General features: G+C 51.0%; 1 protein-coding gene across 4 annotated transcripts in view; it reads left to right on the forward strand.

Annotated features, from left to right (window-relative positions):
* The window catches only part of PPP2R2B (protein phosphatase 2 regulatory subunit Bbeta), a 75924-nt gene that overhangs the window by 25868 nt on the left and 32652 nt on the right, over positions 1–17404 (forward strand). Inside the window, exon 1 of one of the 4 annotated variants that reach the window (XM_072348439.1) lies at positions 3140–3314. The exons of 2 other annotated variants lie outside the window; for them this stretch is intronic. In XM_072348439.1, coding sequence (XP_072204540.1) covers positions 3245–3314 — 70 coding nt within the window. In that variant the 5' untranslated portion in view covers positions 3140–3244. Of the gene's footprint in view, positions 1–3139; positions 3315–17404 lie in introns of those variants that run through there. One more of the 4 variants, XM_072348440.1, reaches the window with a different exon arrangement.

The following is a 17404-nucleotide window of genomic DNA, read 5'->3' on the forward strand; positions in this document are numbered from 1 at the left end:
AGACGTGTCAGTGTCGTTTCTGCTGTACTGCTAACCAGGCAGCACCAGCAGTAGCATGCAGCAAGGGTGGAAGCAAAGCAGATCAGTTTATCACATTCCCTTTGGGACGCAGAAGTCTCTGCCTACTTTTCATTCAATGAACTGTTTCTTTCCTTTTCTGCCTTGCAGTCCTGACCCTGGGTCGCTCATGGAGGGAGACATGCTACTTGTTACTTTACATTCAGTTTCACTTCCCAGATTTCATTGTCTTGGTTTAAGTCATGCTAAATTAAGGTTCAGAGTTGTCTTTTTTTGGTGCACTGAATGAGAAACACAAGGACGCAGTTTTGGAGCAGCACATGGGGAATCCACGGGAAGCTTTGCAGTGCCCATAACAGCAGTAGAACTTGTATGCTATGCTGTGCCCACGGGGCTATCCCATGCTGGGACTGCAGATGGAGGAGGAAGAGCCCACATGAGGAGCTCACCTGGAGCACATTCACTTGCAGTGCACATCTTTCCATGGGCTGGATTGGAATGGGTTTTTGTGGGCAGTGCAAGTGGAACCTTTCTCAAGTCTTCCCCAGAATCCATGGGTTCCATGGGCTGTGAATGTCTTGTGGCATGAGCCAGGGTAATAGAGAGAGATTTTCAAGGTTCAAAAGGAATGTTACCTAGTAAATATATTAAACAGTTAAAAAACAAAAACAAACAAAAAAGGTTTTCTACCACATACCAGTACTTAGGAAAACAGATTAATACTCAGGAATGTGAAGATAAAAACAGACTTGATGAACTTGTTCATTCAAACTTCATGCTGAGAATAAAATCAGGTTTGATTCAGTTATTATTAATACACTGCATAGGTCCTGAAGAAACCTATGCACAGAGCCTATTCTAGTTGAAGCAAAATCAGTGGAGTGGAATATTTCCTGGCTCTTTGAGGGGTGGAGACACCTGGGAGTTTGGGAAACAGTGACAGCTCCAAGCTGCCCTTTGGTGAATTTAATCTGCAAATGGGTTCCTGCTTAGGACAACGAATTCTTTTAGATGTTGTGGAGGCTCATTCCTGGATTTTAAAAAGCTGAGAATAAATGGATTTCATGATGCAGCTTCTATGCATGTTGCATAACAAACAGGTGGCTTGCAGATGTATTACAGTGCATTGAGAAACTTTGCAGGATTTATGAATTTGTAATTATGAGTAATAAGGAGAAGAATTTTTCTAGTTAATAAAGGAGAAAGGAGCTTGCATATGTTGAAGTGGAAATGCGCTGAAAGCAGAACCTGCTGAAAAGAAGGGGAAGGAGCTGCTAATTTGTATTTATATTTCAAAAGTGATATTCATAACCATTTCTGGAGCTTGTGATTGAGCTGGGGTGCTGCCTTTTGACCAAGAGCTGCCATCTCAAGCTCAAAGGGAGGAAGCTAGCATCTGGCTATTAAAAATAATAATCATCATCTGTCTTCATCTTTCTTTTCTGGAGTTGAAATTGCTTGAGTTAGGCTGCTCCGCATCCTTCAAAGAGTAAAAGAGTACAAGTGCCTACCTGTTGGCAAGCACACATTGTAGGTAGAGATAATCAGATACCTGTGTGTGTCTAAATATGTACATTTAATCTTTCTTTTCCTTCTCTCTTTTACTGTGGGAGGTTAGGACCATTAGCTCCTCTTTGTGGACAGAAAATGCGTGTGGATAAGAACACAAGTGCAGGGGTGTTTGGGTTGTCCTGCCCTGGGTCAGCAGGTTCCTGGTCCTATAAGTACCAGAGTTCTCCAAGGTCCGGATTTACAATGCTTTCTATCAGCCTCCACATGATAGCGTGTCTGAACTGGTCCTGGGGGGCAGATAGCTGAGGACCTGGGAATTCACAAGGTCAGTATATCTGGCCTTGCAGTATCACTTGTCTGTGGGGACCCATGAGCTTCTTTGGCTGTGAGCTGTGGTATGGCCTTGCCCAGCCCGCAAGGTGCATAATGGAGTCCTTCAGCTTCCTCACCAGAAGAAGGTGTCTCTCACGCTCCCCTGAAATAAACATCTCCCCAGCAGCCATCCCAGTAGAATGCTGCCAGCTATAAAATGCTGCACCTTGCCCATGAGATTCTCATTATACTACAGTTAGGAAAGGAAATTAAACTACAGTGCAGTGATGCATTGTACAGTGTCACCCAGTGTCTATGTCTGTTCCCTCTGCATCCCATATTTCCCTTCCATCCCAATAACAGTTACGCTGTGATGATGTGGCACTGTGCTCTGTGGTGGGGCTGAGGGGCTGCAGGAGGTGGGCACCCAGGTAGGATGCAGGCTGTGTTCGTGTGCCTGTGTCCCTTTGGCAGCAACTGAGTGAAGGAAAGCTGTGGGTCAGTTCTGGCTCTGGTCTGAGATGTAGAGGTATGTCTGCCCCTCATGCTGGTTCCCAGGGCACACATCACTGTCTTTCTGGGGATATCTTGTATACCAACACCGTGTATGGGCTCTACTTTGAGCTCAGATGCAGCAAGTAACAGAGGTGGAATCAAAGGAAATCACCCTCATGTGTATTTCTGTGTCTGACAGCTGCTCAGTCTTTGCCAAGGTTTATTCTCTCCAAAACCCACCCAAAAAGTGATTGCTTCCTTTTGGAGTGCACCAAGTGCCGTGTCTGGAATAGAGCCTGTCCTTTTGGAAATGTTCCCTGAGATGCAAGACTCTCCGTTGTCTGTTGGTTACTGTGTTTGTGCTGTTCACCCGGCGGTGTCACCGCTCCCCCGACGTGCAGTGACCGTCGCATCCATAACCGTCCCGCAGCCCGATCGCTTTCCGCAGCTGAGGCGCCGCTGGAGCAGTCCCGGGAGCACACCGTGTCACCGCTGGCATGACCAGCCCCATGGTCTGGGACGCCTCTTTACACGCTGCCGCTCCTCTTCTGCCGGAAAAGGAGCCTGCAGTCAGATCAGCAATGCTCTACGGTTCGCGATGTACGGGTCCGCGTTCCCCGTCCTTGTTCTCCTTCGTCCGAGAGCTCCGCCGCGGTAGGAGCATCCCGGGGCCGCTCCGCCCGCCCGAGCTGCGCCGTACCCGACGGGGCGGGCGGAGCGGGGCACGCCCTGCAGCGCGGCGCGGAGCTGTGCGGTGCCGTATGGGAGGAGCCAGCGGCTCCACCGCCCCTGCGCTCCCCCCACGCCGCCGCATTTCGCGGCCGGCCGCCGCGGAGCAGGGCGCGGGGGGGGATGATGGATCCGCGGCTGCGGCTGCTGACGCCCCGAGCCTGCCAGCCCGCCGTCAATGGAGGAGGACGTTGAGACCCGCAAGATCAACAGCAGTTTCCTGCGAGACCACAGCTATGCGACGGAAGGTGAGCGCCTCGGGGGCGGCGGCGGCAGCAGGTGGGGGCCGCCCTCCGGCAGCATCCCCTCTGCCCTCCCAATTCCCTTCGCGCCGCCGACGCTTCTCTCCATCTCCTCGGAGCGCGGCGTGGTTCGGGCCGCCCGGGGTCGGGGACTGTGGCCGTCCCGCTGGGCAGCGGCAGTTGCTGCTGGGGAACGGGAGGGAGAGCGGGCCGAGCCCCGCAGAGCCGTACGGGCTGCGGTTGCCCCGCTCCGGTGACTCAGCAACGCCGGACCCGGCGGATTTCCACCGGCATCGCGGCTTGCCCACCCGCTGCGGCCGCAGTCCTCTCCGGATCCGGTGTTGCGGATGAGGTCTGACATCTTAGATACAGGAGAACCTCTCGGGTGTCAGCTAGAGCTGTCCCTCAGTGGATGCTGCAAGAGCCGGAGCCGCAATCCGGCGTGTCGCTCCCGCAGTTGTATACGAATCAGAGAAGCTCGTAACTGTAGCAGAGGCTCTGGGCGTGCTTCAGCCCTCGCGAGTCTCGGCCCTTCTCCTCGCCGAGCTGCAGAGCTGCCCGATGTTGCTGTGATTCTCGGGAAGGGCAGCGGATGCCTCTGTACTATGGAGCCGAAATGGGGCCGATGGGACTGGGGCAGTGCCAGGAGCGCTTAGAGCCGGGTTTGTGACTGAGCAGGAGCGAGCCGCTCCCTGCGGGTTGCCATCCACGAGCGTGTCCGTGTAGCATTGATGCATGTCCGTTCCTCGGGGAGCTGCTGTGTCAGGGCACGGCTGTGTGGGCCAGGTGAGCGTGGGGCTCATCGTCCTGCCTGTTCTGTTCTGTGGGAGCAAGCAGCACTCCTGTGGGCCTGCTGAGGAGTTCCTAATTGCAACAAAGCACTCAAGCTGCTGTTGCCTTGCAAGGGCAAGCATTCCTGACTGCTGTTGTGCTGAGTAGTAGGAAGGCTTGGGGGATGCAAGGCAGGCACGGAGTCAAAAGAAGCTTCATTATCTTATGACTGTGTAGGTGCTTCCCCAAGTAGGATCTGACAGTAGCTATTCTTGTAGGGTTAGGAAGTATAAATATGAGTGTAATTGTTGTTATAGGAGTTAAATGGCTGTCTCAGGGCTATTTTTCCTGCAAGCCTCTGCAAGAAGAAACATGCTTTCTGACTTGTGGATTACAGAGTTGAGGAAATGCCAAAACTGTTAGACATGAACAGCGTCATAGCCCTGGCCACTGCTGCACTGGGACATGAATTTCCTGTAATGATTGTTAGGGGAGCTGGTGAGGCCATGCTCAGTTCAGGGATCAAACAGTCAGCTGCAAAGTGCTCACCTGTGGTGCTGCAGTCTGCCCAAGTCGCAAGTGGGCAGCCAGAGTGCAGCTAGCGCGTATCAGCACTGGCACAGCCCTCCTGCTTTCTGCCCCAGGAGGAAAATGGGGTTGCTCTGAGGCAAAACCCAGCCCGTCCCTTCAGCAGTTATTGGTTCTCCTATAAGAACTGACACTTTACAGGAAACTTTGACAACAGTCTCCACACCAGAGAGCATGGACAGGCTGGTCAGCTGCTTGGTTAGCAGCTCCTCCCCTTATTGGTTCATTCTTGTAAGGCTGCGGAGAAGGGCAGCATAGGACCAGACTGATGGAATGTTATGACTTCAGGACATCACTCAAGGAGGGTTTATTTAATGGAAAGATGGCACCTTAATATAGTAGCTACAAGCTTTGGATTCCTGATGAGCCACAAAAGAAGACCCTGTGCAAGCTGGCACTGCGTGTGTGTGTGTAGCTGAAATGCAAGTACTCAGAGCTGACAAGGACTGGAGGCAGTGGAGTGAAGCTGCAGTACTGCTGGCTGCTGGCACCGTGTCCCTGTGCTGGCCCCATGTGCCTCAATCCATGGGGCAGGGCTGTGGTGCTGGCCTGGCTCTGCCAGCACAGGTGGAGATGTTCCTGTGTTTGTGGGATGATGCGAGACCGGGCTTCCAGTGGGGCAGTGCACACAGGACAGGGGAGCTCCATGCTTCCACTGGGCAGGCAGACCTTTGTTGTGGTCTGTGGAAGGATGAGCTTGCCATGACTGTGCCAGGCAGCACCTACAGATGGGATGTGGCTGGCCTGCTGTGACCCGGCTGGGAGGGATGAAGGGCTGAGCTGTGCCTGCAGTGAGGTCAGCTGGTGGCACTTGGAGAGCTGGGGATTTTCCAACCTGCTGTTGCAGTGATAAGCTCTGGTTTCTCTGTAATCCATGGTAAATTTCTCAAAGTTTTATGCTGATGTTTTCAGAGCAGTATAGGAAACAGCACTAGAAAACTACACCAGTCCTCTCCATAGACATAAAATATACAGAAGTGTTTGTAGGTAACCCACCGCTTCTGAATCTAGGTGTAGTTATTCTGCCTGAGAAACCTGTGTTCTCTGAAGTGGTAGGGCTTGCTGGTGTGGAAGGAAAAAATAATGAAAGAATTTTATTTTTTTTTTTCTTTTTTTTTTGGCATGCGAAAGCATCATATTCCTCAAATGATCTTGTTGATAACCTGCCTTCTGTTACAAATCCTCCCAAAGCCTGCTCGGTGGGTGAAAACTTGCTTTAGAAATTGAGGTGTCTGTGGTGTGTCAGCTGAGGAAGTAAATAGACTTGTGTAATGTGGTTTAGTGAAGTGTCACTTAAATAGGCCTGGTATTTTTATGCAAATATGGGGTGAGGATGGTATTTCAAAAGCACACACTTAAGGCCTTGTTCTTCTGTGACTCTCAGAAGTACCTCTAATGAAGGAGATGCACCCATTGTGCTAATTCAACTCTGGCTTCCAGGGAAGATGGAGTTACAGAGCTGTGGTGCACATCCCCAAGGGATCTGGCCCAGAGTACTCACCAAGGCAGTGCCCAGGGTTTGGTGGCCCAGGGCCTCACAGTGTGTCTCCAGAGCGGGTGCTGTGTGTGTGGAACGCTGGGTGACTTTGTTCTGCTGCAGAAATCCATCTTGATTCAAAATTTTGCCAAGCTTCCAGTCAAAAATAGGACAAATAAAGGCTACCTGAATATAAACCAACCATCTGAATAACTTCCACTTTACGACGTGCTTGCTAGAGTTGCTGAAGGGTGCCCCCCACTTCCATCCCCAAAGCTGGGCAGTTCCCAGCAGCCCAGCCAAAGCATCCTGAAAACCCCAGCTGGGCTGTGAGCCGTGGTTGTACTGCCCTCCCACCCAACTGGCCATTCTCTGAGCCCTTCCCATGGCTGCAGTTGGGCAAATGCTTCCAGATGTGGGAGGAGCTTTGTTGGCACCCTTTGCTGTGCTTGGTGCCTGGGAGCTTGCACTCTGAGGTTTGGGTAGAATGGGAGCTTGTGGCCATCAGGGCTTAGCCAATGGCACACCAGGTGTGTGGCAGAACTGGGGTTGTGCTCTGGGGGTTGTGTCTGTGTGTGGCCATGGAGCACGTCTCCATGCACCAGGTGCCTGGTAGCGGGGCAGGGTCCTCCTGTCTTCTCCATCTCTACCTTTTGTGCAGCCGTGGGACTCGGGCTGCAGTGGCAGAAAGCCCATGTAGCTTGGCACTGTTATAGGGCTCTTGGAGAGCTGTGCCTTCCTGCTGGTCTGGTACAGTACACAGGGAAATACTATGAGGTCTGACAGATGTCCTTCCCTCCCAAATGTCTGCTCCCTTGCTCCAGGGGAAGAGTTCTCCCCTCCATGTGCAGACACAGGAGAGCTGTGGGAGGAGAGGACTGCAGCATGCATTGTGTGGTGTTTGCCCCAGCTGTACGTACTGCAGCCAGTGCCCCAGTGCCGGGCAGTGAGGCATTGGCTGGCATTTCCATGGCACACTCACTTTCTAGCAGAGCACTTTGGGGAGCTGTGCAGGATACCCGGCCTTGCTAGCAGCCTCTCCCAACTCCTGCCTTTGGACAACCAGTGCTGTCCCAGTCCCACAGTCCAGCCCTTGGCTGCACCCCCAGCATTATCCCCGCTTTCTGCCATCATGGCCACATCTGTGGGGCACTGGGTGGCCCCAGGGCTCTGCCAGATGCTGAGGATACAGCTCCTGCCTGCACCCCCGTGCGCTGGTGATGGCTGGTGCTACAGTGAATCTTTAATTTCTCTGAACTGTGTTTCCAAAATCAAATAGATTTGCCATTAAGAAATCTGTCATTAAACTCTCATTTCTTATTTCTCAGTTTAATCTTACTACTCCCAGCTGTAGCCCCCATGCCACCCTCCATTCCCATTCAGCCCTGCCCTATGCATAGCAGTCCCTGTCCCACAGGTCCCAGGAGCATTGGATTGTGAGCAGCTTCCTCAGGGCTGCACATTAGATGTTCTGGTTTGTGGAGGGAGAAACAATCCATGTACCCAAACCTGGTTGCCTCTGGCCACTCATTCTCTCAGGTCACTGGGCGACCTGGGTGGCTGCTGCATTCTCCTTGCACCAGCAGAGCTGCAGGAATGGATCAGCTTCTCTATGAAGTCAGGTCTCGCAGTACTGAGTACCTAAAAGCTTTCTCACTTTGTGTCCACTTGCTAAGAGCTCTCTGTGGCAGTGACAGTGACTTTCTTTTCTGCCTATGCTGAAGTCCTCTTAGAAGCAGGAAGTGAGGTGTTTCCCCCGCCTGGCTCAGGATGAGAGCTACCAGGTATTTTTGTTGTCACAAATGATGTTAATTGCTCTCTGGGGATCATCTGGATTGAGATTTGATTAATCCAGGAACCTCCTTGAAGTGGTTGTTTTATCACGTAAGTACTTTGATTACACAACTCCATCCTTTGTGCTTTTATTTATACACAGACATTATAGGGCTCCCCAGCCTCACCCTGCACATGGTCTGGTTGTTCTGCAGGGCTGTGGACGTGTCTCCTGTCTAATCCTGGGATCACTGCAAAGGGGATGAGTCTAACTTGGCCATTCCTAGTGTACCGCGTCAAAGCTGACTTGGGATGCTCTAATCTGTGGATTAAGGAGAGAATAGATTTGCTTGGGGACTCTGTAATCCCGGATTACTGGGAGTGCTGGCAGCAGGTAATGCTGCAACTCAGTCCCACTGCTGATGGGGTGGCTGTACTGATGCAGAGTGCTCACACCCTGGGCTCTGTCCTGCAGCCGTGTCAGGGCAGTGGTCTCCCTGGGCTGTGCTGGGACAGAGGCATGAGAGATCAGGTGGGAAACCTCCGAAACCTCCCCAGAACAGCAGTTACCTACAGGGAAACACAGCTGGGAAGCTCCCAGCTTGTGGGTCATTAGACCCCTGTGAACAGTGTCTGTGAGAAGAAAACAGGCAAGGTCATGAAAGGTGATTATCAGCTGCTGCTTGGTTTCAGGTCTGGGCTGGATCAGAGATATTCCTCTCCCTGGGGATTTGGGGGAAGAGATCCTTTGAAAACTGAAGTTTGGCTATGTGAGGTGCTGGAAATAGTCTGGCGTAGGCTGTGAGAGGTGTGTGGAGGTGAGGCAGTGGAACAACAGTGCAGCAGGGCTGAGGCTGCTGTTGACGTGGCAGGATGCTGATCAAGCAGGTTAAAAATAGCAGCCGCTCGCTCCTCCCAACTCGGCTGCGTGGCTGTGACCAGGAGCTGGAAGTGCTTATGTTGATGTGCTGAGCAGGCACAAAGCCCAGCTGCAGCCACGGAGATGGGTACTGCAGGGAGCGAGGGGCCACGCAGGGCTGGGCTGCAGGCTGGGGGAGCTTCAAGCTGGAGGCTGAGCACCCAGCACATGCCCACTTCCCCCAGTGCCCCTGCAGATCTTGGCTGTGCATCCCATGCTCCTCCTGCACTCCTTTCTGCTCCCCAGAACTGTGCCTTCAGGTGTTGGCAGCATCCCAGCCCTGCAGCCAGAGAACTGGGCCAGGAGCACAACCATGGCTGCTTGAGCACTCTGCGGTGTGGAGGAGCAGGAGGCCAATGTGCATGCTGGGGCAGGGAGGTGTGGATGTGGCTGGAGGATGGAGCCACTCTGCTCATTGGCAGGAACCCCTGCACCACAGGGTTCAGGCAGTGGTGGGAAACAGCCTGTAGGGTGGTCAGTGCCTCGTGGTGCCTGCACCACCCATATCTGATGTCCCAGATGCTCCAAAAGTGTAATTCTGTGTGAAATGGGCACACGCCATGTGGCAGCTCTTACCTCTGAGGGGAGATGTTGTTTGTACATTGTGAGAAGCGCTTTACACAGCTTACATCCTGCTGTCCTCCCCAGTAAAGGTGTAATTGAACAATTAGAGTCGATATCTCTATTCAGAGCAGTCATCCCAGCACTGGCTGTTATTTTTCTCCTGATGTATCATAAACCTAATTTCTCAAGGGGGAAACTTTTGATGGATCTTTGACTGAAAGATTTTGCTTTTCCATCATGGCTGCAGCCATGGAAGGGATGGAGAATGGCACTGCTTCCCTTTGTGCTGTGCTGTTGGCCTTTGGCTCTGGAGGCACAGACACAAGTTGGTGGTACCTCTTTCGGAATGGAGGAGACTGGAGGAAGTGCTGGGCCCTGTTGTTATCCCTGTGATCCCTGCTCTGATCTTCCTGCTCTGTTCCATGGATCTGTGCAGCAAGAGCAAGGCAGCAGAGCTTGAGGGTGGGCTGGGGCTGGACAGCAACTGAAGGGGGGCAGCCTGAGGTATTTCTGTCACTTTTCACTGCACAGCAAATGTGGGTGGGATTGCCAGGGTATGCGGCTCTGATGGCCACTGCTATTTGGGGTGGGTGTCTGGGCACCAGCAGTGCCAACCTCAGCAGTATTGGAGATCCAGGAGCTCGGGAGGTGGCTGCGTGGCTTCTGTGGCCCTTTATTTTGTTGCTTTTCAATCTCTTACTGCTTCAGTAAACCAACCCTCACTGCAGCTTCAGCTCTCTTTGTTTTGGGGTCAGCTTGCAAAGGATGTTGTAGTGCTTTGAGGTACAATACATGCCTTGGGGAGAAAGAAAAACTCCAAGTAGGTTAGGTGCATTTTATTGCAACCTCCTGGGAGGTTGAAGAAATCACGGAAGTTTGGGCTTCAGGGCTGTAGGAGAGAGCAATTTCCAGGCAGAAATCTTGCACAGCCTTTTTGTTTCTTTTTAGAACTGTTTGCTTTCTTGTGTGTGTGCAAGGTGGGCAGCAGCTCAGCAGTGTTTGACGGACCTTCGCTCTTAAATCCGTGCTAAAGTAGATCCTTTCAATGGAAAGGTGATGAAAATAGAAACCAGAAACCAAAATAGACAACTAATCCCCCATTTTGTTCTCCTCTGCCCTGTGGTTCAACGCAAAGAGTGGGTGTAAAACACAACCACTATCTCTGCCCTCTGAGTATGTGAACAAACCGCTGTCATTTGGCTTAAATCAGTCCATGTTGTTATTCTCTGAATAACAACAAAACGTTAATGGAGATAAAGACTGTTGTCTCCCTCATGTCTTTTTTTTTTTTTTTTTTTTTTTTTTTTTTTTGTCACTGGAATAACAACTTCAAATGTTAGCAGTGCTGAGATTTATAGATGCCAAGCCTGCTCAGCAAAATCTAAATCATGTTCTTTAGTGCACATTACCGTTTATTGCTGCTGTATTATCTGAAGCCAGAGTGGATGTTAACCCTGTGATAACATCCTCAAAGGGGATTTGATATAATTCTGTAGGTTAGTGTAAAATTTCTGTTGGGTGCCTGCTTAGATCTGCAGCTCCAAGGCTGCACAAAGTACTGATGCACCCCAAGAAACATGGGAACAGGAGGAGCGCTGTATCTTGGAATAACCACTTCGGTGTCAGTTCAGTGAGCTCAGCTGTGTGTGCATTGGTTCTTGACTGTGGTAGTTTTCAGGGTCTTGTAGACTTTTGAAGGCCATTGTGTCTTCTTTTTTAAGCTTAATCTTGGCGTTTTCATACTTAATTTAGAGGTCCTCATTGGCATATCTATTCATAGCAAACGTATTCCAGCTGTTATTTAATGGAGCACTCTGCAGCCCAGTGCTTTCTCCGGCAGCTCTGGGTGCTGCCGCTGAGCCTGGAGCAGTCGAGCTCCACATCCCCAGGTGCAATTCTGCTCACATGTGGCTGTGTCACTGCTCCTGAAATGAGCAGTGCAGCCCCATGGCTTGTCATTAGGCATTTCCTTGTGTTGCCTTTGTTGTGTTTAGTGAGTAAAGGAAAAGGAATCTGACTGCTGAAAAGCAGCCTGACAAACACGAGCATTAGGCCAAATGTCAGTACCTGCTACTGACAGTTCATTTCTGTGCAGCCTTGTTGAAGTTAGCAGCTGATGAGTGATGTTAGTAAGCATGATGGATGGCTTCAGTTGCAGGCTTAGTAAATATTACTGGGTGAGAAGGTGAGAGAGGTCAGGAGAGTGCAGAGGAGCCGTCCTCTCCTGCAGAGCTCAGGCTGATGGGAGCCAGATGCTGACTGCTGTCTGGGGGAAGCTATCACTTGTTTAACACCTGGCTGCTGCCATTACACTTGCTCAGATATATGGTGCAGAGCAGTAAGTGCTTGTATTCTGGTGTTCGTGGTGCAGCTCCTGGAAGAACCCTCTGTCACTAAGCATGGTGCTGCAGAAATGTGGCAGCTCTGCAGAGCACAGCCTCAGGACATGCTGTAAGAGCTGTAGTGTGCAGGTGTGGGTTGCTCATCCCCCACAAACAGGGAGAAAATGAACTTTGCTTCCTTAGGGCCCTTCAGCATTGCTGCCAGATGCAGTGTCCTTAGTGCCGGTTGCTTGACCTGTCTTTGAGGTGGGTGAGGAGCCTCTGTCACTGCTGTGCTGCTGAGCACTGCGTTTAGCCTTATTGAGACCTGTGGAACAGCTGAGGTGAGGCTGGTCCTTGTTACTGCCCTGATGCTGGGCATTTAGAAGGTGTATTGAGGGTCATACATGTAGTGCTAGAGTCCGCTGTTGGCTGTTGCTCTGTTCCAAGGATTATGAATTGTGGTAGAGAAGTGAAGAGCCCCACTGCCTCTGCAGCCACTTGTGCATGTTCCCAGCTTCCTTATGAACAGCTCAAAGAATTGCTCTTTTTAGTCTTTTCATTTTAAGGGAAGCTCTTTGTGATGTGCTGTTGTGAAACGCTGTGATGGTTCCTGGGATGAAGCTCTGCTGAGTTGTCTGGATACTGAGATGACCACTTTGCACTGAGCAATAAGGAACATTTTGTTCTTCCTGAGGAAGTGAAATGGCTCTTGTGGCAGTGGTTAGGCTTTGTTCTACCCAGACAGCTGGATTGTGCAGGGGAAGGGGATGATCATCATCCAACCACCTACTGTAGGAGGTGCTTTCATGAGCTGCTAATTCACGTGAGATCTACTAAAATCTAAAGGGAGCTGAACATCTCACGCTTTTAATATGAGTTATCTGAGCATGTACAGGCAGATAAGTATGAAATGAACCCTTCAGAAATCAGATGCAGCAGTCAGTCCCCAGCTGCCTGCAGGTAGCAGAAACCTTTTGTCTGAGCAGAGGATGTGGTGGGGGTGTTGGAGGAAGAATGCTCACAGCTGCCCTGCCGGTGAGCCCTTAACAGTGCTGGGTGGGAACTCTGAGCCCATCCGGCTGCCAGGGCAGTGATCCTCTGCTAGGTGCTGGGGTGGAGTGTGCAGAATGAGAGGAGATTTCCGACGGCTCCCCTTGGAGGTCCCTAGATGAACTTGGCCTGGATTGTGCTTGATAGACCATTAGTCATAATAACAGCATTGGCAGTGCTGCTTTGTAGGTGGTTCCCCACTGCATAATTCTTGCTAGCAAGGAGTGGTGTGCTATATGTCTGCTTGGGACTGTCCCTGATTGTGAGGATCAGCTCAGGACTAACAGTCTCAGCTGGAAGATACAAGTAATGCAGATTCCAGAGTTCCTGTGGTTTGTTTGGTTGTTTCTTTGGAAGAAGCCAGAGCCTGGTTGCGTAGGCCTGTCAAAATCCTTGCAAGCATCTCCACAGCAATTATCTTCTGCAAAAAGTCATTATGTTAGAAGAGACTGAAGCGAATTGGGATCTGCAGGTCTCCAAGCAGCGATATGCTGCTGAATTCTGCTATTCTCTGGAGGAGGCGTCCCTCCTCCTCCCACAGATCCCTGGGCTGTGGATTCCTGCAGTTGCCATCCCACGGCCATGCAGAATACTACTGGGTCTCATTGCAGTGGATCTCAGCTCCATAGCAGTGCCTGTGGGTCCAAAACATTGTGCTGAACTGGGTAGTGTGCTGACCTGAGCTGCTGATGTTTGCATTTGCTGTGCTCTTGTGCAGAGCATAATCCTGCCCATGGTTGGGAAGGAGAGTACCTGAGGCATGGTGGCAATGAGGAAACTTCAAGCTGATGCCAGCAGGTGTGCTGGAGCTGTGTGTGTGCCTGGGAAGCTGCAGAGCAGCCATCTCTGCCAGCCTTGCCTGATGCTAGGCGCAGCATTGTGCTGTGTGTGGTACCCTGAGCTGTGCACTCCATGAGCACAGAGCAGCTCCTGCACTACAGCGCTGGGACAGACCCCATCTTGTGCTGCTGTGTGACACTGAAATGATGTTCTCATGAGGAGTGTGGCAAAATCCAGCAGCCAGGAATTACTGCTGAAGTGCGGCAACAGGTTGTCAAACGTTTCTCAGACGTGGAGGTAATAAGGAAGCATTCCTTCTGTGTAAACATGCAGCTGAAGGCCAATGCTGGAGGCATGACCTACTTTAGTCCACCTGAGGTGCTGCCTGTGATTGCCTCACGGTTGGGGCTGTCCACTTCCCTGGCACACAGCTTTGCTGCTCTCACAGCCAGGGGTGACCTGGGGACAGCACTGCCACCCATGTGCCCAGGGCACCTCTCTGCTACTCTGACAGAAGCAATGGTTCCAGTGCTGACCCACTGGCAGATTTCAGAGCACCTCGTAAAGGAGATGAGGCTTCTTGCCTGAGCTGTACAAATGGATGTACTGATTTGCGTCCATTAGAGCTCTTCCAGAGTATGTACTGATTTTGGCAGGTCTTGGCAGTGCTGCTTTGGAGCTGGATGGAAGCTTGCAGCCTTACCTCATCTTTACATGGCTTTAGGGGGAGACAGTGAAGTCTCATGTTTGGACATTAGATCTAATGTAAGAACTTTCTAATTAGAATGTTTATGAGTTAATTGTGTGATGCTTTGTTTGCTCCCTGCTGCAAGGCAGAGCTTTGTGTTAGGGATGGGGAAGCAGTTCAGCCTTTTTTGGCTTTGTGTCACCCAAATGCATTATCTCCATCTGGCTGTCTCCTCCCCCTCACGTCCCTCTGCTGGAACTAAGTGTGTACCAGGGGCTATTAATAGCTGAATCCTGCAAGTCTGCTTCTACAGATGCAGTTCTGAGCTTCTGAATCCTAAAACTCATTATAGATGAAGCAGTAGGCTGTGTGGTAGTTAATGCAATTAGGCTTGCTATGTTGGGTTCTGAGAGCCAAATGCTGCCCTTGAATTCTGCATGAAGCTTCCCTGGGGCCCCGCCATGCAGACCCCCCAGCACATCCCCCTGCTGTTTGTGGCTGCCATTGGGACCCAGCTGTGGTGCTGGTAGCAGTGCAAACAGCAAGCAGGGTCCTGATCCACACCCTCAGCTTCCCAATCCCACTGTCCCATAGGTCTGCATGGCACTGGGATGGGAGAAGTGTTGGGCTCCCTCCCTCTCATCCATGCTGTCCAAGGCATTAGCTGCTGAGGATTTGGACTTGTTGCCTTTCTTCTCAAACAGCTGGAATCAACTGGAGTGCATCTTGCCCTCTCTGCGTGGTGGTTTTCTGTATGGGAAGCAGAAGCTAAATCTCCCTTTCTAACAGGGATATGTTGCCGGCAGGAGGAAGCAGAAAGACAGGAGACATGAGCATTGCTGAGAACCTCCTATCTCAAGGGATAGGGAATTTGGCAGCCCTTACAGCTGGAAGTGGTTGTTGGTGCCTTCACTTAATGCCTCACGTACCCGTGCACTGAACTGAGCATACCCAGCTTTGCAATTACCATTCATGAGTGTTCTGCTTGCCATTCTTGACTACTGGAAAAAATTCTTTGCCTCCCCATGGAAACATTCAGGAGGGCAAGTGGGGTGTGTCTGCTGTGTTAATTGTAATTGTGTTATTGTAAATTCAGCCCTGCTCCGGTGAGGTGGGTGCAGTTCTTGCTGTGTGTTCTCCCGTGGGTTGGGTGTGTGGGCAGTGCAGTTGGGGGACTGCAGCTCCCAACCCCTTCTAGTGCTGGTGGCTGTGAACGTGATGCATTCATGGCTGGGGATTTTGAGTTTATTTTTTCTCTGCTTGGAGTCTCAGGAACTCCAGTTAATTTTATTCCCCAAATTGCATTTTGCCTCCTGCTTCCATAACCGTGTAAATCTGTTGCTAAAGTTAAAGAACCGTGACATTATTTTATACATCATTCATAGATCCTTTGCTGGAATTTCACACTTCCTTAAGCTGCTCAGGAGCCTGCAGGGTGTCCTCATCCCGCTGCACTGAGCTACTGCCATGCAGATCCTTGCCCTGGGCAGTGAGGCTGGAGGAGATGGGCAGCCATCTCTTTGCACAGCTTTCTGCACAGTTTGAGCCCTCCTTCTGTCAGCTCCTCTCATCTCCCCTTTCATCTTTTGTCTGTCTTTTCTAATTTTAGTATCTTTTCTCTTTCCTTTTATTGTAATCCCTATTTCTTTCTCCTCATCCTCTCACCAGTCCTTGTCCTTGCCTCTGTTCTGTATCCAAACCTGCTTGTTCTGCTTCCATTCCCTTGCAGGGGCAGCGTCTGGTGCCATGGAGCTGCTGGCAGCTGTGGGGCTGCAGTGCAGTGTGGGTGAGATGGGGATCTCTTGGAGGCAAGGGGGGCACTGTGCACTGAGCTGGATTTAGAGAGAGAAGCTGCCAGAAATGGCTCCAAGCTGTGCTCATGGCTGGTGTGTTCCACTTGCCAAGGACGCGTGCAGCCTTGGAAATCAGCAGGGATTTGGAGTTCTGTTCTTAAAGACTTTGTTTGTTTAAAGAGTTGAGAGAGCTCTGCTAGAGTCACCTGTGGCTGGTGTGTGCCGTGCCATCCTGATGCTGTCGTGCTGTGGGATGGGATGCTCATAGTGCCTTTGCCCCCTGTGCTGGCAGTCCTGCCCTACTTCCTGCTATGGATGCAGAGGTTGGGTTGTACCCAATACTGCCAGCTGGATTTATGGGCACAGATGTGCTTGTTTGACTTTTTTATATTTATTGATCTTTTCTGCCCCAACCTCCAGTAATGGCCCATTCTGTACTGTGGCAGCAAAAAAACATTTGCTAAAGTCTTCGTCGATAGGAGTGCCCTGACCTCCAGCCATGGGGCTCCCACTGACACAACTTGTAAGCTTGCCGATTACACCATGCATGTTGGCTGGGGCTGGGCACCAGGGAGCATTCATCGCAGTAGATGTGGCTGGCGCCTGAGTTCCTCTCCTGGACAGAGTGCTTCAGCTGCCTTCTTTGCTTCATGACTTTTATGTTTTCAGGGTGCTAATACAACATGTTTGATGGATATGCAGCTGTTACTTAACTGGTTATAAATGTTCATTGTGAATCCAGGCAGGAAACTTGGCCTGGTTCAGAGCACCACTGCAGAGCCAAATCCTGATGTGCTGCAGCACTCTGTTCTCTCAATTCCATCCTGTTCTGCAGAGCTCCTGTCTAACCAAACCTCCTTTTTTCCTTGCAATCTGTTTCTGACAATGTGCGAAGTTACTGACAAGGTGATGGAATCTGGTGGACAAAGATTTGCCAGAAAGAGGCAGCTTTTTTCCTCCTCTTAATGCAACTCAGCTCTGAAAAGAAACATCTGCCCTTTCAGCCTCAGGTGCTGCTGCTAGCTGCAGAGCTGTGGCTGCAGGCAGGGCTGCAGGACCCAGCAGTGCTGCCCCATGAGGTGGTGCAGGTGGTACTTGGCAGGAGGGGAACACACCATGATGTTGTCTTTGCTAGCTCTGCTTCCCCAGGTGCACGGAAATTTTCTTTGGCTTGGATAAGTGTGCAGCAATTGTATTCCCTGCAAAGGGTGTGATTGTCAGTTCTGCTTTAAAGCCTGTCTCAAGACACATTTGTTTGCACCTACTGTGTTTCCAGGAGGCTTTGTTTTGTGCCAGTGGTGCAGGTGAGGGTCACTGAAGTCTGAAGTAACGGTGATGTGGAGGGCACTCTTGACCCAAGCCAGGAACT

The sequence above is a fragment of the Excalfactoria chinensis genome, chromosome 13 (genome assembly GCF_039878825.1).
Source record: "Excalfactoria chinensis isolate bCotChi1 chromosome 13, bCotChi1.hap2, whole genome shotgun sequence".
In the NCBI taxonomy this organism is placed as follows: Eukaryota; Metazoa; Chordata; class Aves; order Galliformes; family Phasianidae; genus Excalfactoria; species Excalfactoria chinensis.